Source organism: Rhinopithecus bieti, unplaced genomic scaffold (genome assembly GCF_001698545.2).
Source record: "Rhinopithecus bieti isolate Rb0 unplaced genomic scaffold, ASM169854v2 scaffold_31548, whole genome shotgun sequence".
Taxonomy (NCBI): Eukaryota; Metazoa; Chordata; class Mammalia; order Primates; family Cercopithecidae; genus Rhinopithecus; species Rhinopithecus bieti.
In genome coordinates, this window is record NW_016814470.1 from 5,694,817 (window position 1) to 5,718,605 (window position 23,789).

The window sequence follows — 23,789 nt, forward strand, 5'->3', positions numbered from 1 at the left end:
TGATCCGCCCGTCTCGGCCTCCCAAAGTGCTGGGATTACAGGCTTGAGCCACCGCGCCCGGCCTTCTCTATTATTTTTAATCTCATCTTTCTATCTTTGCCTCTTTCTCTCTCTGTTGTACTTTATAGATTTCCTCAACTTTCTTTTTTTTTTTTTGAGACGGAGTCTCGCTCTGTCGCCCAGGCTGGAGTGCAGTGGCCGGATCTCAGCTCACTGCAAGCTCCGCCTCCCGGGTCCACGCCATTCTCCTGCCTCAGCCTCCCGAGTAGCTGGGACTACAGGCGCCACCATCTCGCCCGGCTAGTTTTTTGTATTTTTTAAGTGGAGACGGGGTTTCACTGTGTTAGCCAGGATGGTCTCGACCTCCTGACCTCGTGATCCGCCCGCCTCGGCCTCCCAAAGTGCTGGGATTACAGGCGTGAGCCACCGCGCCCGGCCTGATTTCCTCAACTTTCTTTTGGCTCTTCTATTGCAACATTTTAATTTCTGCCATCTTATTTTTAATTTTCAAGACTTCTTTCCTACTCTCTGGATATCCTCTTTTATAGCACTCTATTCTTTCACAGGTGCAATATTTTCTTATAGCTACCTGAGCATGTTCATTTTAATTATGATAGAGGCTTTTTTCCTTCTCTTTTTTTTAGGTTTTCCTTGCTCCAGGCATAGTTCCTATTTCCTCTGTGTTCCTGTTGTCTATTCGTTTCTTTCAGTGTTTCTCTTTCATGTGAGGGCCTGTTTCAAATATCTGGTGATCCTTGGCCATCTGTTCACGTTTTACAGTGAGTCTCAGAAAAGCTAATTGGACACCTAGGGGTGGAGGGCGATGTCAGGTGTGTTGACTGATGGGACTCTCAACTATCAATATCTTTAGGTCATTTCTCTTGAACTCCTCAGTGTCCCTAGAATGGAACCCTCCAACCTCCTGCCACAGGGAGTTCAGTCCAGCAGTCAGCCTTTAGGAGCGCAGCAGGGAAGAGAGCAGCAGGAGCGTTCCACCCCCACCTTCATCTGTGCCTGTGTCCCTTGTCCACAGCCTGTCACACCAACCTCTCTGAAAGACTTGGACAATTCACCTGGCTTTTCAAGGTGGGGGGGCAGAGATTGGGGGTCTAACTCCCTATTTTATAAACTTTCAAACAGTCCTGTTTTGATCCTACCTGCACCTTCACCTTCAGAGGGTCCCAGTGTCTCTGATTCCTGAGCTTTTTGAGGTTACAAAGGACTTCATCACCCAGCATTATGACACTCCATTTGCAGGCACTTAACATTGCCCAGGAAGCAGAAACCAAAGCAGTTATTGCTCCTCCACCTGCTTTTCCATCTTCCAGTGTGTGACATCCCTTGCCTCCTATTCCTCTTTTCCTTGTAGGTTTACACCTGTACCCCTTTAACTCTCACGTCAGTTGGGTTTGGGAAAGAAGCTGAGCAAAGTGCACGTCTCCACACCAGCATGTTTACTCAGCCTCCTTCCTTGTGTCGCCTCAGCGCTTTACTGTGTACCCATGTGAGAGTACTTAGTGCCTTGTACTTAGCTGTTTCCTTGGCTCTCTCTGCAGTAGACTAGGAAGACAGGAATCAAGTCAAATCACCCCTAGTGTCTAATATAGCACCTCGTATACAATAGGCAGTTTCTAAATTGTGCTGAATAACTGGATGAGCAAGTTGGCCTCAGTCTCCCATCTCTAAGAGAAGGGCTTTGGAACCCTGGTGTCCAGCTGGCTGAACTTCTTCTGGGAAGTTGGGTGGTCCCTGGAGCCACAGCAGCTGTGCCATTCCCAGGAAAGTTTGGCATCTCTGGAGCACTACCATACATGTCTTCCCACCTCTGTTTCAGGGAGCAGTGTGTGCCCAGCCCTGCCCACCAGGAACATTTGGCCAGAACTGCAGCCAGGACTGTCCTTGCCACCATGGAGGGCAGTGTGACCACGTGACTGGACAGTGCCACTGTACAGCTGGATACATGGGGGACAGGTAAGGATAGTGTTAATTGTTGTCTTTGCTGTCCATTTTACTCATATTCACAGGAGCCTTGCAGAGAACAGCTCATAGCTCTCTCTCTGCCAGCCTTCCAGTTCCTTTCTCAGAAAGCACTCTGAGCTCTCCTGCCAGAGAGAGTTGGCACCTGATCCCTCCTCACCCTCGGTCTTCAGAGACACCCTCTTCTCTGGCCTAGTGGCCCAAGCCCTGAATTTGCATGGGCTCACCTGGGGGAAGGACGTGAGCACCTACTCCCACTCTCTACTCTCTGCACTCATGGAGGGAGGCAATGGCACAGATAATCCAAGGAAGCTGAGAGTGCAAAACCATTTCACACGTTTTGCACGATTTCTTCTGGAAGGGGATTTTTAGTCCTAATTTGGGTTCCAACAAAAGGATACTGGCATCAGTTTGCATCCTCTGAAGGCCTGCGGCTTAAGAGCAGACTGAAGGAGGGTGCCAGTGTCCCGGAATGAAACCAGCCTTGCAGAATGGATAATCAAAAAACACAGAACTGGCAAATTGCCATATGTGCACATGTGCCACAGCTGGAAGAAGGAGGCCATGATGACAGGGCACGTGCAGAGGAAAAGGGAGAAACGGCAACCAGCGTGTGTGATGGTGAGTAGATTGGAAGCTGGAAAAAGATATTTGAAACCCACAGAACCCGGGCCAAGTCTCCTCCCTCTCACTCTTGACCACATGGGTCTCTTCAAGCAGAGAAGGACTGTACAGAGGTGGCCCCCACACCCCATGCCTGGTTCTGTGGGAATCCATGTTTCATTTCCGGCTCCTGGATTTTATGCTCTTCTCAGACAAAATGAGGAAACATTTTTCATCATTCCCTGCCTGGGTGACATCAGGAAGCCAGGAGGGAGGCTGAGTTAACTGATGAATCCCTCTGTTTCGAATAGACATAATCGGGGCTTCTCCAGCTCTCACTAGAATCAGCCCCAAATCCTTAGTGATGTCCAGAAAAGAGTGTCCATTAGCCTTGAGCTGATTTACCTCCGGCTGGAAGTCTTTTAAGCCAGATCTGATCTCTTTGTGAGCCAATGTTCATCAGTGTGAGCTTCCTCAGCATAGAACGTGGGGTGTGGCATCTGGGGATCCGTCCCTCCCTGACCCGTGGGAGGGAGGTCTGAAACACTGAGTCCAGTTCCCATCCTCATCATCTCCCCAAATAAGGAAATGCTCAGGATGAGCCAGTATGGACTGGAACCAGGAAGACCCTCAAGCCAGCACAGGACTCCTTTGTTAGTCCACTTTCTCATGAGAGTGCAAACCGCTCGCTTGTTGTTGGAAATGAGCAGGCCCAGGACTCTAGCCGGCTGGACTCCACACGAGTAGACCCTAGTTCATTGGTGCTCTCGATTTTCCCTGTAAAGATGTGCCAAATAGAGAAATAATCCAAAATCTCTCGCTTGTTGGAGCCTGGTCCATGATCCTGGGTAGAGAGGAACCTCTAAAGCCAAGGGGCCCTCCAGCAAGCTTTGTCAATCAACCACAGGAGAGTTCAATAGGAGGCCAGGCAGCATTTGGGCTTCTCACCTAAACGGGCTGCCTGGTGTTTAATATTTTGTAAAATTGCCTCCATTAATTTCGTAGGTGACAGCTGCATTAACCCACCCAAATCATCACGAGCATATTAAAGTTGAGTGGGTGTAATAATGCAGGCCTCCCCGGATAGGCAGAAACCAGTGCAAATTAAACACGAAATGTAACGAGGGCTTTGCAGCTCATTTTGTAATTTAATTGAGCAATGTATCTGGTTGTTAATGGCAATATCGGACACATTAGATTGATATGGTGCAAAGGAAGAATGTTTAAGTAGAAAACTAATTCCTGCTGTGATTACCCTTCTGTTCCACAGGCCCCGTTATTAGCATGCTTTGTATAAAATTCATTAGCTGTCGTTGCTTGATCTCTAAATAAATAAGTTGTTTAAATTGTGAGTAGGGAAAAAAAAGGCTGATTATGTAAATGAATGAGGTTGTCAATATTTCATTTCCAGATTATTTTTCTGGGGCTATAGATTCGGTCACCCCAAAAATGTAGTGGGCTAGGGAATTGCCCTTCTGAGGAGCTTAGGGTTCAGGGTTCTGTCCAGTCCTGCTAGGCAGGAGGGAGCAGGAATGTTTGAAAAGGAGCAGGTATCAGGAGGTATCTGGTTTGAGTTTTTTCACCCGACATTTGAGAGACATTCGAGGCCAGCAAAGCACAGTGACTTCTGGAGAAATCCATTTGCAGGCTGAACAGGGGCTGGCAATTCAGATAGTGATTATTCAGGTCTTCAGCTGCCCTTTTCCTCCCCTCTGCCTCAGTTTCCCTCCTTCCCTTCCCCTATTCTACTTCTCCTTCTGTCTTCTACTTTCCATTCCTTCTCCAGACATCACCTTTCTTGCCTCTTCTTCCCTCTTTTTTCTGCTCTCTTTCCCTTCATGAGGCCTCAGATTGACTGACATGTGACAAGATTTGCAGAAAGACAATCTGGGGTCATCTTAGCCACATGCAGGCTGCGTGAGCTTGGAGCAATTGCCTCACTTGTCCCAGGGCAGCCTCCTTAACTCCAAAGTGAGGGTGATGAGAGTATCTGCTGCTCCAGGGGCTGGGGACGGGCTCTGGGGCCTGAGCAGCTGGAAGCCCCTCGGTATATGGTGCCCAGGGGTGTTGTCATCATGATCCCTGCTGCCCCATTATTCTGCCAGATCACTCCTTTACACAGTGGCTCTGAGAGGGGAGAGCTGGTGGCATCTTCTTAGGAAGGAAGCACTCAAGGCCAGACCCCAGTCACTGTCCTCTTCTCCTTGTCATTGTGGGCACAGAGCAACGAAAGCACAGAATAGAGACAAGGACACCCCAGTCTCAAGTTGCCAAGGCTGGTGCCCCACACACTGGCTGCTCTCATCCCCCACACACTTGCTAGCTGGCCCTGCCGCATATCCACGAGGGTCTGGCCACTCATCCTCACCGTAAACAACTGAGTCACCCAGACACAGAATCTCCCTGCCCTGTCTGTAGAAGAATACTTCCACCCCCATGATCCTCCAAAATACATAATAAAGAAGTTAGAGCTGTATTTTTTTTTATTATTGCTTTTCCCCTCTGATTACTGTAGAAGATATACAGAAAACCTGGAAAATGGAAACATGTGATAATTAAAACACTAACTCCTCAAATCTACTCTACTATCAACATTTTAGAATTTTCCCCTTGGGCTTTTCATGCCTGAATTTAAGGCCAGAAGGTCAGATGGGCTCTATTATAAGAACTGTTGAAAACAATATTAACATGAGTACTAATGAAAATAACTAACTTTTCGAATTGAGCCCTATTTATGGGCTGGGCACCTTTCTAAATGTTTACATACATTATCCCATTTAATTCTTACAGAACCTGATGAGATTTAGTGAGTATCATCCCATTTTACAAAAAGGAAGAAGATGTCAGAGCTTTAGGTTAGTTCTCCATTATCCACACTGTTGAATCAGTGCTGGAACAAAGATAACCCAGAACTCCAGAGGCCATTTCCATTTGTCTTTGGGATGCAAGAAGTTGTCTCCCTCTTTTACCCCTTATTCCCCCCTTGACTTATCCGGATCTAGTTGCTGTGACAATAAATTTGCATCCCCTGGGAAAGAGCCCAGGGTGGGGGTAAAGGATGTTGAGGCACATTCAGGAAACCAGGTGGTCAGTAGTGGGGGTCACACTCACCCACGGAGGAGCCACACCCATGGCTGTGAGTTAGATGAAGTTGAATAATTATCCTCATGTTGGCAGCTCCAAGTACTAGCCCAGACATGCATAGGACACAAAGGGGGTCCCAGGCTTCCTCCTTGGGGGCTCACAGGCTGATGGGAGAGACTCAGCCCCTACCTTGAGGGGACGCTCTTCCAAGGAAGGGAAAATAGCCCTTGTCACAGGGCATTCTATAGTCCCATGAAGGAGGATGCTTCCTGTACTCGAGGGAAAATCCACAGTCAGGGAGGAGACATGTCTCCCAGTAGGACAAGAGAGACTCTACATCTGCCCAAAAGGCTCACAAACCAGAGACACTGTATAGAAACAAAATCACCCCATTTCATCAAATGTAAGGTGCCACTGATTGTGAGATGCATCATTATTTCATACACTGCAAAGAAGGAAAAACACTGGCAATTAAACTATGACATGCCATCAGACATAAGACTTATCTAATTAATTTCAGAGATATAAAAATATATTTGAAAAACAAGGTGGCTCATGCCTGTAATCCCAGCCCTTGGGGAGGCCGAGGCAGGCAGATCATGAGGTCAAGAGATTGAGACCATCTTGGCCAACGTGGTGAAACCCCGTCTCTACTGAAAATACAAAAATTAGCTGGGCATGGCGGTGCACACCTGTAGTCTCAGCTACTCAGGAGGCTGAAGCAGGAGAATCACTCACTTGAACCTGGGAGGCAGAGGTTGCAGTGAGATCATGCCATTCCAGCCTGGGCGACAGAGTGAGACTCTGTCTCAAACAAACAAACAAAAAAACCAAGGTGTTTTTAAACCTACCTAAATGGTTTTTTGTTTAATGGGTGCAGAGTTTCCGTTTGGGAAGATAGAAACGTTCTGGAGATGGGTGGTGGTGATGTAGCACAACAGTGCGAATGTGCTTAACGCCACTGAACTGTACGTAGTTAAAATAGTCAATTCTATGCTGTGCACTGTCTTAGTCTGCTCATGCCACTATAACAAAATACCCAAGACTGAGTAATTTATAAACAACAGACATTGATTCTCACAGTTCTGGAGGCTGCGAAGTTCGAGATCAAGGGGCCAGCAGGTTTGGTGTCTGATGAGGGCCCCAATCTCTGCTTCCAAAATGGTGCCTTGAAGCCTGTATCCTCAGAGGGTGAAAGGAACAGAAGAGCCAAAAAAAAAAAAAAAAAAAAAAAAGGGACCTCAGTGGCTCCCAGCAGCCCTTTTATAAGAGCGCTAATCCATTCATGCCTTAATCACCTCCCAAAGGCCACACCTCCTCATACCTTGGCATTGGGTGTTAAGTTTCAATGAGAATTTTGCGAGAAGCATTTAAACCATAACACGTATAGTTCACCACAACTTTAATTTTTTTAAAAAAATATTAGGCTTGGAATCAATAAAATATGGTAATACAAACTCATTGCTGGGAGCACTGAGGAGACCTGGCGTGAAAGGCAGAAATGACTGGGGTGAACTAAACCATGGAATACTTCCTGGAGGAGGAGAGAGAAAAGGGGAGGAGGCTGTGAGCAGGGTGGAGCACACCAGGCCTGGGCCAGATGACCAGGAGGACCACATCCTGGAGGATCTTGAAGCACAGGTGAGGGATCCCGGCCCACAGCCTCAGCCACACTCTGCTCTCCCACAGGTGCCAAGAGGAGTGCCCCTTCGGGACCTTCGGCTTCCAGTGCTCACAGCGCTGTGACTGCCACAATGGTGGGCAGTGTTCACCTACCACGGGTGCCTGCGAGTGTCAGCCTGGCTACAAGGGCCCACGCTGCCAGGAGCGACTGTGCCCAGAGGGCCTTCATGGCCCAGGCTGCACCCTGCCTTGCCCCTGTGACGCTGACAACACCATCAGGTATGAGCTGGGAACGGGTGAGCTCGGGACAAGGGCGGGGGGCGCTCAGGTAGAAAGGAGGCTTGCTAGGATGTGGCCCCCCCCACCTCTGGCACGGACATCCAGGCAGGGTGGGGAAAGGGTTAGGACCTCAGCACTGAGCCCTGAGAACTACTTTGATGAAAAGAAGGGGAAGCCAAGGCCACATAGCCACAGTCAGGACTAGAGCCAGATCACTCAACTCTGTCCACCACACCTGGCTGCCTGCATTTCCAAATGTGCCTGTCTGAGACTCCACACATGGGAGCAAGGAGGGAGCAAGGAGGTGGGGTGGAGCACAGCTGCATGACCGTGGGGGCTGGGATGGCAGGGCTCGGGTGCCACAAGCTCTGAGCACATTGTCCTGGAGAATATTTCCCCTCCACTTGTGTGGCATCCAACCAGAGCCAGGGCCACTAGGGCAGAAGTAGAGGCTTGAGCTGCAGAAGGTCAGGACTAGAAAGGACCTTAAAAATCAGTAGGGCCATCCCAGGGCCTAGGGAGGGTTGTCCCAACAGGCCCTGGCAAGGGTAGAGAAGCAGGCACAACAGGGGCAGCCCTTTATCAGGGCCTGGACTTGGGGTTAGCCCCTCCCTCAGCACTCTGTGTCCTTTGTGGCTTGGGGACATCCGGGCAAAATTTGCACCCCCATCCCCCACTTCCAAAGGAGTCTGAACCTGTGAAGCCAGAGCTGCTCTGGGCTACTACTCCCAGCTCCCTTCCCTGCCCGCTTCATGCACCAGTAGGCACTGCCCCTGGGTAAAAAATTGAGGCTGCCAGCCTCAGATAAATGCCCCCACAGCCCTTTATCGTGGCTGCCTCTTAATTGGGTGATGAAGGTCAGGGGAGCATCCCTTCTCCCTCAGGCCTATGGACAGCCCAGGGAAGACCAGCCACCCTGGGCATGGGTGCTGCTGCTGTTTGCAGGGCATACAGAGAATCCCTCTGCTTTGCAGCCCTGTCCCTGGGACAGCCAGGACTTAGCCTTGGCCACTCTTCGCTTCCAGGCTTTGATCTTTCACAAATCACTCTGGAGCTTCATTCACTGCAAGCAGAGGCATCTCAGCAAGGGCTATGAGTCAAACGAAAAGGTCCTCCCTCCCTAGAGTGGAGCAGCTGGGGTGGTGTGAGGCAAAGGTGGAGCGCCCAGGAAGGAGATTGTCCAGAGAGGGTGCTAGAGCCAGTGGAGTTGGCCTGTCCATGACCTGAGCATTCATTCACTCGGTCATTCATTCAGCAAACACTGAGCGCCTGCAGGGCTGGGCTGTGAGGAGGAAACACTAAGCACCTTCTACCATATTTCTTCAAATACAAGACAATAACAGTAGTGAGGCACAGCTTTATTTGGGTTACTACTAGGAAAATTCTATCAACTGAACTGTGACACACCATTGATTGTATAATATACCCAATATCAGAGATGTGGAAATGTAGAGGAGAAGTACATCTTAGAATTGATGAAATATATGTGGTTGGCCCTGCTAGGTTCCAACATGTGCCCAAGTAACTATGACCCAGGACTATGTGATGTTGGTCAGGGAAGGCTTCCTAGAGGAGGTGGCATCTGGGCTGGGTTTGGAGAGCAGAGCGAGAGCTCCAAGGCGCTAATTACAGAAGTCCCACATGGCTGGTCAGGGGACTGGGCCAGCTGGCTCAGACTGTTCCATGTGTCTAAATATTAATATTCCACGATCTGTCGCTCCTGTTGGAAAGCTGAGGGAGGACCCTCTCCGAGACAGGAAGCAAGGCTGATGCCGGGGTCAAATGCAGGGAGCTCCTGCCACAGAAATCTAACCAAGCCCCAAATTAAAGGGCTACTGTTTTCCTCCTGTGCCTGGGCAACCATGCCCTGTATAATTCATCCTTTCTCTGAAGGAGTCCTCCATGCATTATTAATCGGAAGGGACTCCCTCTTCTCTCCCACTAATCTCAGCCCATCCAATATTGATGATTATTTGCTTTACTGTCTTTAAAACGTATCATGTGTCAGGGACTGGGAGGGAGTAGCGGTTCTTCAGAGCGGGGGCTCTGAGTGTGCCCACTAGTCTACTCCCCAGCCTGGTGTCCTCTGAGTCTGCATCACCATCTCCTTGAGGAGGTGGGCTCCCTGAGGGCACCAGCAGCCTGGCTTGTCCATTCCTGTGGCCTCTAGCCTCAGCATTGCACAGTGCCTGCACAGAGTAGGCCTTCAGTAAGAGGAGTCCCTGAACTCATCTTAAACAGCCCATCCCTCTAGGAGGTTCTACCCATTAGCTGAAGTCAACCCCATTTTTTTAAAAAAACATATTTCCCCCTTTCTCTTGGTACACTGGCCCACTGAGCCCCTGGCACAAAGTTTTTGTTCAGTTGAGCTTAGGGTTTCTCAACCCTGCCACCATGAACATTTTGGGCTGGGGAATTCTTTGTTGTAGAGGGCTGTCCTGTGCTTTGTAGAATGTTGAGCAGCATCCCTGGCCTCTACTCACTAGATGCCAGTAGCACCCTTCTTCCACTGCCCAAGTTCTGACAATCAGAAATGTTTCCAGACATTGCCGGATGTCTCAGGGTGGGGCGGGGCAGGAAAAATTCCCGGAGGTTGAGAGCCTCTGGGCTAAATGAACTCTCTCATGCTGTACTTGATTGTTCTTATGGACACCAGAAAACAGCTCTCTTCCTCTATGTGGATAGAGGGAAGCCCTCTCTTCCCATGAGCCTTTTTTGGCCCATTATAGAGTCTTCTCTTGAGATTCAAGAAAAGCCAAGGAATGACTGTGTGACTTCCAATCTTAAGACAGTTAAAGTTCAGGTACTGAGTGGGGATTGGGACTTCTGAGTCCTGCCCTCAAACCTACCTCTGTCTAAGCAAGTGTCCATAATAAGGGCACTTGATATATGCACATAAGATATATGTCCTTCTCCTCTCTATGCATAAATTTCCCAATCTGTCCATCACCTTTCATCAACCCAGTGAGGGGAAATGTTCTCCTGTGGTCTTTGAAAGTGAAGCTTCCACCCAACTCCCTGAGAGAAGGAACATGGGATCCCTAGAAGCCTAGCCTCAATGCTTCCTGCCTTCTGCAGAACTTACAACAAAGCCCCCACCACAACAGCGTGCAAGGTCTTGAGCATCTTTCCTAGGGAGACAAAGTAATCCCAACCCCCAGCCAAAGAAAGCCCTATCCACCCAGCTCCAGCCTCTCTCTGGTCTATGCCCTTCCAGCAAGGCTGCTGCACAGAGGTTGAATCCATGCCCTGGGAACGAAGAAGTGGCTGGTAAGATTCTCCAACTCTTCATTCCCGTTATCAACTCTTTGTGGCACACAAAAAGAAACCACTCTCCTTCATACAGGAATAACCTTGAGAAAGAAAGCACCTGTGTGTATGGGCTCTTAAATGTCCCCTCCACAATTGGATTGTCATAGACTAATTCCAGCAGCCATGATCGTGTATTACCTTTGAAAGATTTGATTCAGCCAACAGATGCAGCATTGACAGAAATCTCATAGCAGCTGAAAGAAAGGCAGAAAAATCCACTCTGGAAGGATTCCTGTATTGTTCAGCTTTCGGTTCCTATTAACTTGTGATTAATCTATGTCTGGGGGAAATGGGAGAAAAGAAAAAACCAGAGAGAATGGAACCAGGCTAAACACCAGTGACTGTAACTTCTGCCTGAGCCAAAAACAGCAGTCCCTGGTCTGCCATGTGACTCAAGAGAATGGGGACCACCACCGGGAAGAAGGGATGCCTGGGAGAGGGGCTGTGCAAGTCACTCTGCTGAGGGACAGAGGTTCCAAGCATGGTGGTCACAGCTCTCCATCATGATCAATCAGCTGTCACTCTCCATCCTCTTTTCTTTTTTTTTTTCTTTGAGATGGAGTCTCGCTCTGTCACCCAGGCTGGAGTGCAGTGGCCGGATCTCAGCTCACTGCAAGCTCCACCTCCCGGGTTTACGCCATTCTCCTGCCTCAGCCTCCGGAGTAGCTGGGACTACAGGCGCCCGCCACCTCGCCCGGCTAGTTTTTTGTATTTTTTGGTAGAGACGGGGTTTCACCGTGTTCGCCAGGATGGTCTCGATCTCCTGACCTCGTGATCCGCCCGTCTCGGCCTCCCAAAGTGCTGGGATTACAGGTTTGAGCCACCGCGCCCGGCCTCCATCCTCTTTTCAAAGGGACATTTGGAGTTTCTATAAGACGAGTAATCAAATTAAGAAAGTAGACATCCTATTTCTAGAAATGGGATATTGTAGGGATATGAAAAAAAAAGGAATGATTTTAGATTTGGTTTTGAGCCTTCTGGTTCTCAGAGTAGAGTAAAATTAGTGCCTAACGTATCTCTGAGCAGCCAAAGTGACAGCAGCAGAGATCAAAAGCAGGAAATGCAGAGTACTTAGGTCAGCATTTGCTAGCTCGATGGGTGTGGAGTGTGCTTTTCACAAGGTGGTGCCCTCACCCAAGTAAGAGCATGTAATTGGTGAACTCCAGCGTGATCATTTGCTAGGCAGAGACAGCAGAAGGATCTATTGATGGAAGAGGCAGAAAGGTGCCCGAGACCTTTTAGAGTCTCCAGTGCTCAGCAGAGTTGATGGCTGCAGCCAAGACCTGCCAGGCCATTCCTAGGTTCAAGCACATCAGTCTCCACAACCGTAACTGAGCCAGTCTCTCTACACTAACCCTAAACCTCAAAGGAAGCTCTTGGAAAGATGCAACCTAAAGAGAAGAGTGCTCCAAAACCATCTGGCAGAGCAGCAGGGCCACCAAGGGGCACAATTTCCCAACGGTACCTATGCAGGCTGCTGTCTCCCCTTCCAGTGCCTTGGGGCTCAGGGAGGAATTTTTCTCTGTAAAGGTCAGAAAGTCTTCGAACACTCATCGTTTATACCCATTCTTCTTTGTTAGATACTTCCAATTTTTATTGCTTTACATCTGTTTATAAATAAAATAAATGCTCAATTTTGGTAAGTTAGGGAATGCGTAGACATTTAAAGACAAAACTTAGAATCAGTTTCTCAATCCAGAGATAAGCACAAAAGCGATTTTGTGGTAATCTGTCGATGTCTGTATCATTTTCATATTTTAGATTTGATATATTTCCATATTTGAAAGATTTGATTTAGGCAACAGATGCAGCATTGCTAGAAATGGCTTTGTATACAAAGTGCTTATTTCACTTAACCTTGTATCATTAAACATTTTGAAAAACAATTGAATACATCTCTTAGCATTCCTTCATATGGATGTTATAATTCATTTAACCAATACCCTGTGGTGAGAGGTGGCATGAGGCAGTGGACAAAATGTGGCCAGACAGACCTGGGTTTGAATCCCAGCTCTGCCACTCACTGTCTTAGCTATGTGACCTTAGGCGAGTCACATAACCTCTAAATGCCATCTGTGAAATACAGGCTCAAATGCCTAATTCACAGGTTTATTTGAAGATTAGAAATATATGTATAAAGTCCCTGGTGCCTCAATAGCCTGGTCACATATTATTTATTATTATTTAAATTGCTTCCATTTTCCACTGTTATAAATAATGCTTCAGGGAACATCTCCGTGTATAAATCTTTCTCCACAACTATGATTATTTCCTTAGGATAGAGTCTTAGAAATGGAATTACAAGACCAGAGTCTGAATACTTTTAAGTCTTCTGATATATAACCTCAGATTGTTTTGAAACCTTTACCAGCATTTTAAAGCATATTCACTGTTTTGATGGAGGAAAAGTGGTGTCCAGTTGTTGTTTAGACTTGATGATTAATGAGACTAAATACTTTTCTGAAATGATTACTAGCTACTTGCACTTATTATTCAAGAATTGCCTGTTCCTGTCCACCCCCTCATTTTCTGTGAGAAAACCAGGGTCCCTAGAAGAGAGACAGCTTGGCTAGGCTTCACACAATTAGTTTGCTCATTAATTAATTTTCTAAATATATATTAAGCACCTCCAGTGTGCCAGGGACTCTGTTGGGCCCTGAGAAGGGAACAAGACAAACGGCTCTCCCCCATGGAGCTGCAACCTAGTGGAAAAGATAGATGATAAATCAGCAGAAACGAAGAAAGAATCAATGGAAGATAATTATATTTAGAGGAAGCTGTATTCATTTCCAAATATTCACCAGGGCAGTGAATATGAGCCAGGTGTTGGGGATCCATCAATGGTCCAGTGGGGCAAGGCGCCAAGGCCCCATGGAAGTTAGCAGAACCAAGACTTGCCCCAGGTTCCCCCTGCCAGCCCAGGGCATGCTTCTCTTGACCTTATCCCCGGAGTTGGGCTCCAGAGCAGGGAGGCCAGTGCCACAAGGAATCTAAAAGGCTTATCTCTACCACCCAGCACTTCTTTGGTGTATTAGTCTGAGCCCCTCCAGAAGCAGATACCAAGAGCAAGAGGTTTACTAGGGGAAGCATCTGTGAGGGAAAGTGGGGAGAGAGCTGGGGAGGCTGGGAGAGCTGACAGATCACATGTGAGGAAGAAAGGAAGGAAGGGAGGAAAGTTGGGAGAAAGAGTCTTAACTCACAGCATGGTTCTAAGAAAGTTTGCCAGGATGGGGCATCTTAAAGCCAAGGTACTCATCAGAGGAGTCCCAGATCTCCCAAGAGTGTGCCCACCCTAGTGTCCCTGCTGTGCTCCAGCTGGGAGTGGCCCAGGGGAAATGTGGCCTCTGGATTTCAGACTCAGCACTGGGGCCATAGATCAATTATGCTCCTGCAGGAGTTCTGAGCAGCACGCGGTTACAACTGGCATCCCACTGACCATGAATGGACAACAGCTGTTGGATCAGATGGCTGCCAGCTAGAGGTTGCCCGACTCTCTGGAGGTCATGCCAGGGATCCCCTGCCTCTAGCCGAATGGTCCTTTCTCTAGCCCAAACAGGAGACAGAGAAGAGCTTGCTCACTGTTAAAGAGCCTGGCAAAGCATAGGTTGGGGTTGCTCTCTCCAGGACAGACATTGCCAGAGAGAGGAGGTCACGTCTGGCCCAAAGTCTTGTTTTCACTCAGCCCAACATTCATTGAACACCTACAATATTGAGAGCCCCTGGGGTATCACTGCTTCCTTCTCGTCCTGTTCCCACACTAGGCATTCGTCTTGGGTGAGGGACGGATGAAGCCTTGGACCGCATAGTCTATAAGCCAAGGGACTAAAAGGCCACTCTCTCTTTTTGTTTTCATGTGTCTGAATTATAAAGAAGACTTGTGTGGGAGTCAGAAGCCCTGTGTTCTAATCCTGCTCTTGTCTTCTCCTTGCTGTTGACTTCAGGGTAGTTATATAATCATCCTGAGCCTCAGCTTCTGGGTGGTAATAAGATCATGTGGCCTTGGCATCCTCTGATAAACAGAAAAGGCATTGAACAATTTAATCCCAGAGGTCCTTTGATCCCGCTACCCTGGGCAAGCCAGGCTTGGGGTGGGCAGAGGGTGGGCACAAGGCTGCTTCCTGGAACGAAGTGTCTTCTCACCCTTCTCTTATCTGTGCAGCTGCCACCCAGTAACAGGAGCTTGTGCCTGCCAGCCAGGCTGGTCTGGTCACCACTGCAATGAATCCTGCCCTGCTGGCTACTATGGCGATGGCTGCCAGCTGCCTTGCACCTGTCAGAATGGCGCCGACTGCCACAGCATCACTGGGGGTTGCACTTGTGCCCCAGGCTTCATGGTAAGATGGGAGGGGCCTCCCGTGGCCTTCCTGACCCCCATTGGGCCAGCTCCCCTCACCTGCTGGTGCAATCAGGAATGTGGCTTTGCACCCAGGTGCCTCCTTGTGTCCGCCTCAGAGATAGACTCCATGAGGGGAGAGCCCCTGAAGCTGTTCTCAAAGGGCCAGGGTTTGTAATACTAAAAATAATAGGGGGGGGGGTCTTTCCATCACCCCCAACTCTGAAGGTTGCCTTCCTTTGTGCCCAGCTCCTCCCTGTCCATATCCTTATGCACACAATATTTTACATCAGAAAACCACAATGCACAGAGACAGTTTTGCATTCTGCTTTCTTTTACCCACATTGCTATGTTGCTGCTTGGGCTTCTTAATTATGGTTTTAAATGGCTGCATAACACTGCAGGAGCAGATGTACCCCCAGTTTCCTCAGCCATTCTCTTACTGCTGAATATTAAGTTGTTTCCAGTGTTCACAGTGAATGTTGCAGTGAGCATCTTCATACAAATAGCATTTCCCCCGCCCACCCCCAATGAATTATTTCCTTAGGGTGAATTCCCAGGGCCAGTGGGCATAATATATTTACGGCTCTTGATGGATGTTGCCATATTACTTCTCTCAAGGGTTCTATAAATCTACACCGCCACAAATTGTGCATGAATGTACCTATTTCAGAATAACTTTGCTAAAATTTTATTAATTTTTTCTAATTATATAGGTAGAAAATGGTTCCTCAATGTTGTTCTAATTTGCATTTCTCTGATTACAAGGGAGAGTGAACATCTTCCCTATGTTTGTTTACAATTTGTATCTTCTCATGAATTATGCTGGTCTTTATGAGGTTTGTTTTGGGGAACTTGACATTGGAAGTGGAATCCTGTTCAAAGGCAGGGCATGTTCAGCAGGCTCAAGGAGCCAAACCCTCAGGGGTTCTCTATGGCCATATGTTTAATTGTGCTGTAGGAAGCGGTACAATTGTGCAGTTGAAAGAGTGCGGCCTTTCGAACCAGAACTGGGTTGCACCCTGGCTCTCCTACTCACCAACTGTGTGACCTTGGATGAGTGACTCAGCCTCTCTTCGGTTCTGTTTCCTCACCTGTGAAATAGAACACCTGCCTTGCAAGGTTGCTATCAGGTGTCAAGATGGGATATAGAGAGTGTGCATTCTAGCAGGCCTCTCAGACAGCAGTAAATGTTCTAAGCACTACGGTCCTTGTTCACTTGCAGGTTCTGATTCAGTAGGTCCGGGATGGGGCCTGAGGTTCCGCATTTCTAACAAGCTCCCAGGTGATACCAATAATGCTGGTCAGCGGTCCTCACTTTGAGTAGGATACTGATATGTAGCCATGGGTCTCAACTTGGGCTGCACCCTGAAATCTCTAGGAAAGCTTTATAAACATCAATGCCTGGGACCCACTCCCAGAGATTCTGATGTATTTGGTCTAGGCGTGGTCTGGCTGAGGCCAATGTGCTGCTAAGATGGAGATCCACTGATCCACAAAGAATTCTTGTAGATCAAATGAGGGTTTGCTTGGTGGCAATGGCTTTTAAAGCCAGGTTGCCTTGGTCTGCAGAGCAAAGCCCAGAACAAAACACTGTTCAAATTGAAATGTGGCTAGTTCTGAATTGAGATGTGAAGTGGAAAATACACATTGGATTTCCAAGGCTTAGTATGAAAAGGTGAATATAAAATATCTCGATAATTTTGTTATATTGATTACATGTTATATATATATATACACACACACACACACACACACATTTATATACACATTTATATATATATATACACACACACACACTTTAAATATATATATATATAAATGTGTGTGTGTGTGTGTGTGTGTGTGTGTGTATAATATAATATAATATAATATATATATAATATTTTTTTTTTTTTTTTTTTTTTTGAGACGGAGTCTCGCTCTGGTCGCACAGGCTGAGTGCATGGCGGATCTCAGCTCCTGCCAGCCTCCGCATCCGGATTTACCGCCATTCTCCTGCCCTCAGCCTCCAGAGTTAGTCTGGGACTACAGCGCCAGCACCTCGCCCGGCTAGTTTTTTGTCTATTTTTTAGTAGAGACGGGGTTTCACATGTTAGCCAGGATGGTATCGATCTCCTGACCTCGTGATCCGCCGTCTCGGCCTCCCAAAGTGCCTGGGATTACAGGCTTGAGCCACGCGCCCGGCCGCTTCTTTTTTTTTTTTAAAGAAAGAGTCTCACTTTGTCGCCCAGAGTGGAGTGCAGTGGCACAAGTCTTGCCACTGCAACCTCTGCCGTCCTGGGTTCAAGCAAATTCTCGTGTCTCAGCCTCCTGAGCAACTGAGATTATAGGCATGTGCCACCACGCCTAGCTAATTTTTGTATTTTTAGTAGAGACAGGGTTTTGCCATGTTGGCCATGCTGATCTTGAACTCCTGGCCTCAAGTGATCTGCCTACCTTGGCCTCCCAAAGCGCTGAGATTACGGGCATGAGCCACTACTTCTGGCCTAAATATATTTGTTTAAGTAAAAACACATTACTAAGATTAAAAAAAAAGAAAAGAAAAAAAAAAGTTAAGATGTCCCTTCTTCTTCCCCAGCAGATAACACTGGGTGAAAATGAACTCTTCAGCATCTTTGAAAGAGATGGAAGTCTGGTTTTCTCTTTAATTTACCTTTGTTAGTGTACATTTTTTGCTGTAATTTCCACAGTAAAATGGAGGTGCCTTGGGTTTTGAATTTGGGTAGGAGAGAATAATTGTTTGGGATTAAAAATCTCACATAGCCAAGTGGTCAGGTGACTGAAGGTGACTGCACCAGACTGCTCATGGGTGACCCCTGTCCCAGCTTGGCTTCTAGCATAGCTCTAGGACTTTGGGCATCTGTAGATGGGGAGTATACAGGGAGAGAGAAGAACCTATTAACTTCTAAGATGGTCTACTGTATGGACTCCATGGATCAAGTCAGGAAACACTGTTCTGGGGAAAAGTAGGAGCAAGAAGGTATGTGCATACATAGGAGTGGGAAGTTCACTGAGGGTTGTATGGTCTGGTCATATGCATTGTCTATGTGTCTGCTGGGGGTCTTGCCTCTCTATTCCCCCTTCTTTATCCCCAGTTGCCTGCCTACTCACTGCTCCTCAGAACAAGGGAAAATCGGGGCCCCAGAAAGGCCTAGGAGACTAGCATCTGTTTGCTCATTGTCCCCAGTGCTCCAACAATCTGGAGGCCAGGCCATTGCCTCTCTTCCTTGCACCTGAGATGCAAATGACTTGCTCTCCTTGAACTTTGGGGCACAGGTGCATGCCAGAGTCATCTTACTGTGGAGTCTCCCTGCCTGGGGCTCAGGGCTAAGACAGATTGTGAGTCAAGCTGCCCTGGTGAGACCCAGCGAATTCCCATCCATCTCCCCCCACCCAGCCTCATTATTCCTGGAAAGGCTCCTCTGGGGCTCTGTTGGATATTGGGCAGGGGCCGTAGAAGGTGATTACAGAACAGTTCATTGTTCTCAACCAGCATGACTCACTCCTGCATGCATCAAGCCCTCAGGGGGAAGCCGTTACTCTTGCCCTCACTCCAGCTTCTGAGTGAATGCAACTTCCCACAATTAGCCAGTTCTGGTCAAAGTAGGGGCAATCAGCAGAGCAGACTCAGCAGAGACTAGCCTCACGATGTCCCGCAGTCAGTAATAATTAGCAATGTCTTTGTTGGTTGCTTGGTTTGTGAATGTATGTACACTGCCTTTATCCTTGAATGATTTTAGGATGAGTAATCAGTTAAGGACTAATTAAAGGAGCCCTTTTCTGGGTGTTTGGAGATCTTCATTCTAGGCTCAGTAATCTTGGACATGTCACTTCACCTTGCTGGGCCTCCATTTCCCTATCTGAAAGATGGGAGGAGTAAACCAGTTTTGCCTGCTATTGGATGTGAGTAGCCCCCATGACAGTGGATGTGAAACCGCATCCTTACTGTCCCCTCTCACCCCAACTCTCCCTGCCCAGGGTCTTTAGGGAGGATATTGGGACAGCTTTATGAAAGCAGACTCTGGGGGCTGAGAATGGTCTCAGGCTCAACATAAACATGAGGAGTGCTGAAGAAGTAGTGCAGAACCACACATGTGAGCTCAGTGACATGCCTGCCCTAGCCAGGTGGTCCCCACCCCTGAGAGCACAGGGACATGGGGCAGAAGCAGGCCCTGCTTGGGGCTCTGGACTGGCCTTCACACACTTCCACTTCCTTCCCAGGATGCTGGATGTTTCCTCTGCTAGGACTTAGAGGGCAGGTGGGGATGTGGAAAGACTAATCAGACCCCCATCCACCCATCCAGGAACCTGTGTTCCAGTAATAATCACATTCACACTAGCAGCGAACACTCACTGAATCCTGGCTGCATGCTTCATCTGACTTATGCCTCACAAGGACCCTATGGAGATGCACTTTCACTTTCCTCAATTTGCAGATGACAAGCTGGAGTTCAAACAGGATTAGCGACTTGCCTGGGATCACAAAGTCAGCAGTGGTGGGAGACACTGAACTCTCATGTTAGTTGATGAGCTTTGATTGAAGGGTCACCATGGAACCAGACAAATCTAAGTTCAAATCCTAGCTCTCCAATCCCCACACTGACTACTGGCAAGCCACTTATCCTGCCTAACATTGAACTTCCTCATCTGTTAAAACAAGACTTTCCTTGTGAGAATTAGGAACATTAAATGAAAAGTTCAAAGCCAGTGCCTGAAATACGACAGACACTTGGTGAAGTGGTAGCAATTACTGGTAAGCTATGAGAGTAGTGGGGGAACGTTGCTTCCCCCATGCCCAGCATACCAGTAGGAGGGTGTTGGGATGAGCTGTACCCAGGGATACTCGATGGATCAGAGCCATGAACGTGCACAACTGCTGTTCTAGGCAGGTCCACCCAAGCACCTGTGGGTCACCCTGAATGGTCGGTCTCAGGAGGCACTGTGGGAGTGGACAAGCCTCTCAACATTTGGGGAAATGGAGATAGAGATGGGGGTGGGAAGAGAGCCTGGGCATTTTACATGTTTGCTTGGCAGCAGTGATAGAATCACTTGGGGTATGCATTGGTAAAATTGCACTGTGGCTGCCCAGTGGTGGCAAAGAGCCCTGGACCAGAAAACAAGAAATGAGTTTGTAGCTTTAGCTCTGCTAACTTTCTGGGCTTCTATTTCTCATCTATAAAATGGGAATGAAATTCCCTACCCATCGGAAACAGTGGTGTGGGAGCTAGTCATTCCAGTGGGAGTGCTTACAAGAGGAAACAGCATCGTTTCAGCACGTTGGACAGCCTCATGAGCCAGGGTTTCAAGGCTACTCTGTGCCTTCTTAGAATCCAGGGTCCTTACCCAGACAGAACACCAGGGTGAACAGGGATGGGAGAAGGCAGAGTGAGGGGTCACATGACACAGTGGTCAGACCAGCAGAGTCCTGGAATACCTGTCTCTGTGAGGATGATCCGATCAAGGAGGTGAGGACTTCTTCCCACCCCCCTGAGCTAGGGAATTAGCTGAATTGTGGATGAGGGGACTAAGTGGAGCTGTCCATCCACTTGCAGGTTAGCATCACATCACCCCATCTGTGGCTCCCCACTGCCCACCAAATAAACCTCAAATCCCAGGTTTTTGTAACATGCCCTCGAAACTAGTCTACTCTAATCTCATCTCCCACTAAGTCCTGCCACAATCTGCGCAGCACACATAACTCATTTCCCCACACACACAGTATAGTAGTCCCCCTTATCCATGAGGGATACATTCTAAGACCTCCAGTGGATGCCTGAAATTGTGGGTAGTACTGAATTCTGTATATACTGTTTTTTCCCTATACATACATACCTACAATAAAGTTTAATTTATAAACTAGGCACAGTAAGAGATTAACAGTAATAACTAATAATACAACAATTATAATAATACGTCATAAAAGTTATGTCAATGTGGCCTCTCTCTCTCTCCAAATATCTTCAAAAAAATTTTTTTTAGAGATAGGGCCTCGTTCTATTGCCCAGGCTGTAGTGTAGTGGCGCAATCATAGCTCACTGTCACCTCAAACTCCTGGGCTCAAGTGATCCTCCTGCATCAGACTCCTGAGCAGCTGAGAATACAGGCATGTACCACCATGCCCAGCTATTTAAAAAAAAAAATTTGTAGAGATGGAGTCTCACTATGTTGCCCAGGCTGGTCTGGAACTCCTGGCCTCAAGCAATCCTCTCATCTCAGGCTTAAAATATCTTATTGTATTGTACAAATCTACTTTTTTTTTTTTTTTTTTTTTTTTGAGATGGACTCTTGCTCTGTCGCCCAGGCTGGAATACAGTGGCATGATCTCGACTCACTGCAACCTCCACCTCCCAGGTTCAAGCAGTTCTGCCTTAGCCTCTCGAGTAGCTGGGTTTACAGGCATGTGCCAACACACCCAGCTAATTTTTGTATTTTTAGTAGAGACAGGGTTTCACCATGTTGGCCAGGCTGGTCTCGAACTCCTGACCTCATGTAATCCGCCCGCCTCGGCCTCACAAAGGGCTGGGATTACAGGCGTGAGCCACCGTGCCCAACCACAAACCTACTTTAAAACCACACTTGACCTCAGGTAACTGACACTATGGAAAGTGAAACCAAGGATAAGGGGGTACTACTGTATGTTCTCTGGGGCCTCTGCTTTTTCCCAAACCTCTACTTCTTCCTAGAATGCCCTTCCCATAGTCCCTATTGCATCTATGAAAATCCTCAGCCTTTCAGGAAATCAAAGGCTGCCTCTTCCATGAAGCTTTCCCTGAATACTCCTCTCTTCGGAATTAACCATTCCATCCCTTTGTTTCCACTGTGTGTGGCTCATACTCAGGTTCTATCTCCCTAAGGACAACATGTTTCCCTCTAACCCTGGACCCCCTAACCAGCCTACCATGCCTACCACACAAATATCTTGCTTAGCAAACTCCCTGAAATGAATGAAATCCCTAGTAGACACAAAGCAGAAGTTTCTGGAACATTCCTGAGCTTTACAGTAAGGAAATTCATGGCATTTCCCCAGAGGCCTTGCCAGTAGGGCTGGGACTTGACTCTACCTGTTGGCTTCTCTGAAATTTATGTAAACAGATAGCTACAGTGGGACTAGAGCAGCTGACCCCTGACACCATCTCCAGATTCTTTGAGCAATGGCATGAGCTTCTGCCTTATGAAATTTTGTGTAGTGGTTTGCAGAGACTCTGGTGCCAAATTCTCTGCCTTCAAATACTAGCTTTGCTGCATATTAGCTGTGTGACCTTGGACAAGATACTGTACCTCTCTGTGCCCCTAGTTTCTTTTATTTCCTTCGTGTGTGTGTGTGTGTATGTGTGTGACTAAGTCTCACTCTATTGCCCAGGTGTGTGTGTGCACACGTGTGTGTGTCTAAGTCTCACTCTATTGCCCAGATGTGTGTGTGTGTGTGTGTGTGTGAGTGTCTAAGTCTCACTCTGTTGCCCAGGCTGGAATGCAGTGGTGCAATCTTGGCTCACTGTGCAGCCTTGACCTCTCTGGGCTCAGGTGATCCTCCCACCTCAACCTCCTAAGTAACTGGGTCTACAGGTGAACACCATCATGCCCAGATGATTTTTTTTGTATTTTTTTTTTTTTGTAGAGATGGGGTTTTGCCACGTTGCCCAGGCTGGTCTTGAATTCCTGGCCCCTCATGATCTGCCCATCTTGGCCTCCCAAAGTGTTGGGTTTCCAGGTGTGAGCCACTATGCCCAGCCTGCCTCTAGTTTCTTATATATAAAAAGGAATATTAACACAGCCTCGTAGGATTATTGGGCTGACTAAATTAATTAGCAAATATAAAGTGTTTCGAATGTCCAGCATATTAGTAATCTTTCAACAAGCATTAGCTATTATTGCTGTTGATGATGATGATGATGCCTCTACTGCTGCCGCTGTTGTTTACACCAACGGGTCTCTCACTTGAAGAGGCTGACTGGTCCTGGCCTGAGTGCCCTATTTGGGGGTAGAGGTGGAAATGGGGGTGAGAGGAAGGAAGCAGTTAGTTGAATCTTTCCCCTGGCTCGGAATGGCAGGGTTGCCAAGGGCTCCTAGGTTCCCAAGAGCAGCCACAGAACTGAGAATAGACTTCCTCATCACACGAGGGAAGAAGGCTGATTTCTCAGCCCCACCATGCTCCTCTGCTGACCAGCCTTCCTTTCCTTAACTAAGGCCTCACCTAGGCGGCAAGACTGATGGAGCCTCCTCCACTGCTGTTGGACTAATTACTGCCACCTTGGTACCTGCAGTGAACTGCCAGGGCTGCAAAGACTTGATTTCTCAGACCCCCTCCCAGCTGCCTCCTCCCGCACGGATCCAGTGTGGCTGGGAGATAAGGGGCCCTCTGGCCATTCCTCAGCCCAGATGCTCCCTTTCAGCTCCACTGTGATGGGGATGGGAACGCAGGAAGCAGAGGAGAGGAGCTCCAGTGTTCCCTCCCATAGGATTCGGGTCCCATATTTCTCCCCAGGATGACAGCATTTCTATTACCTTAAAGGGTTCATCTATTTATGCTGCAATTTTTTGAAGCCCTGTCTGCCATTATTGAACCCTGCACGCTGGC

The 23,789-nt window shown here is 47.9% G+C and overlaps 1 protein-coding gene and 1 long non-coding RNA gene across 17 annotated transcripts in view; one reads left to right on the forward strand and one right to left on the reverse strand.

Annotated features, from left to right (window-relative positions):
- The window catches only part of MEGF11 (multiple EGF like domains 11), a 388,207-nt gene that overhangs the window by 307,242 nt on the left and 57,176 nt on the right, over nucleotides 1-23,789 (forward strand). For all 15 annotated transcript variants that reach the window (XM_017851122.1, XM_017851126.1, XM_017851125.1 and 12 more), the window contains 3 exons: nucleotides 1,835-1,971; nucleotides 7,354-7,566; nucleotides 15,038-15,212. In XM_017851122.1, the coding sequence (XP_017706611.1) occupies nucleotides 1,835-1,971; nucleotides 7,354-7,566; nucleotides 15,038-15,212 (525 nt within the window). The remainder of the gene's footprint in view (nucleotides 1-1,834; nucleotides 1,972-7,353; nucleotides 7,567-15,037; nucleotides 15,213-23,789) is intronic.
- The window catches only part of LOC108514717 (uncharacterized), a 107,159-nt gene that overhangs the window by 26,909 nt on the left and 56,461 nt on the right, over nucleotides 1-23,789 (reverse strand). The gene's annotated exons all lie outside the window — the stretch shown is intronic.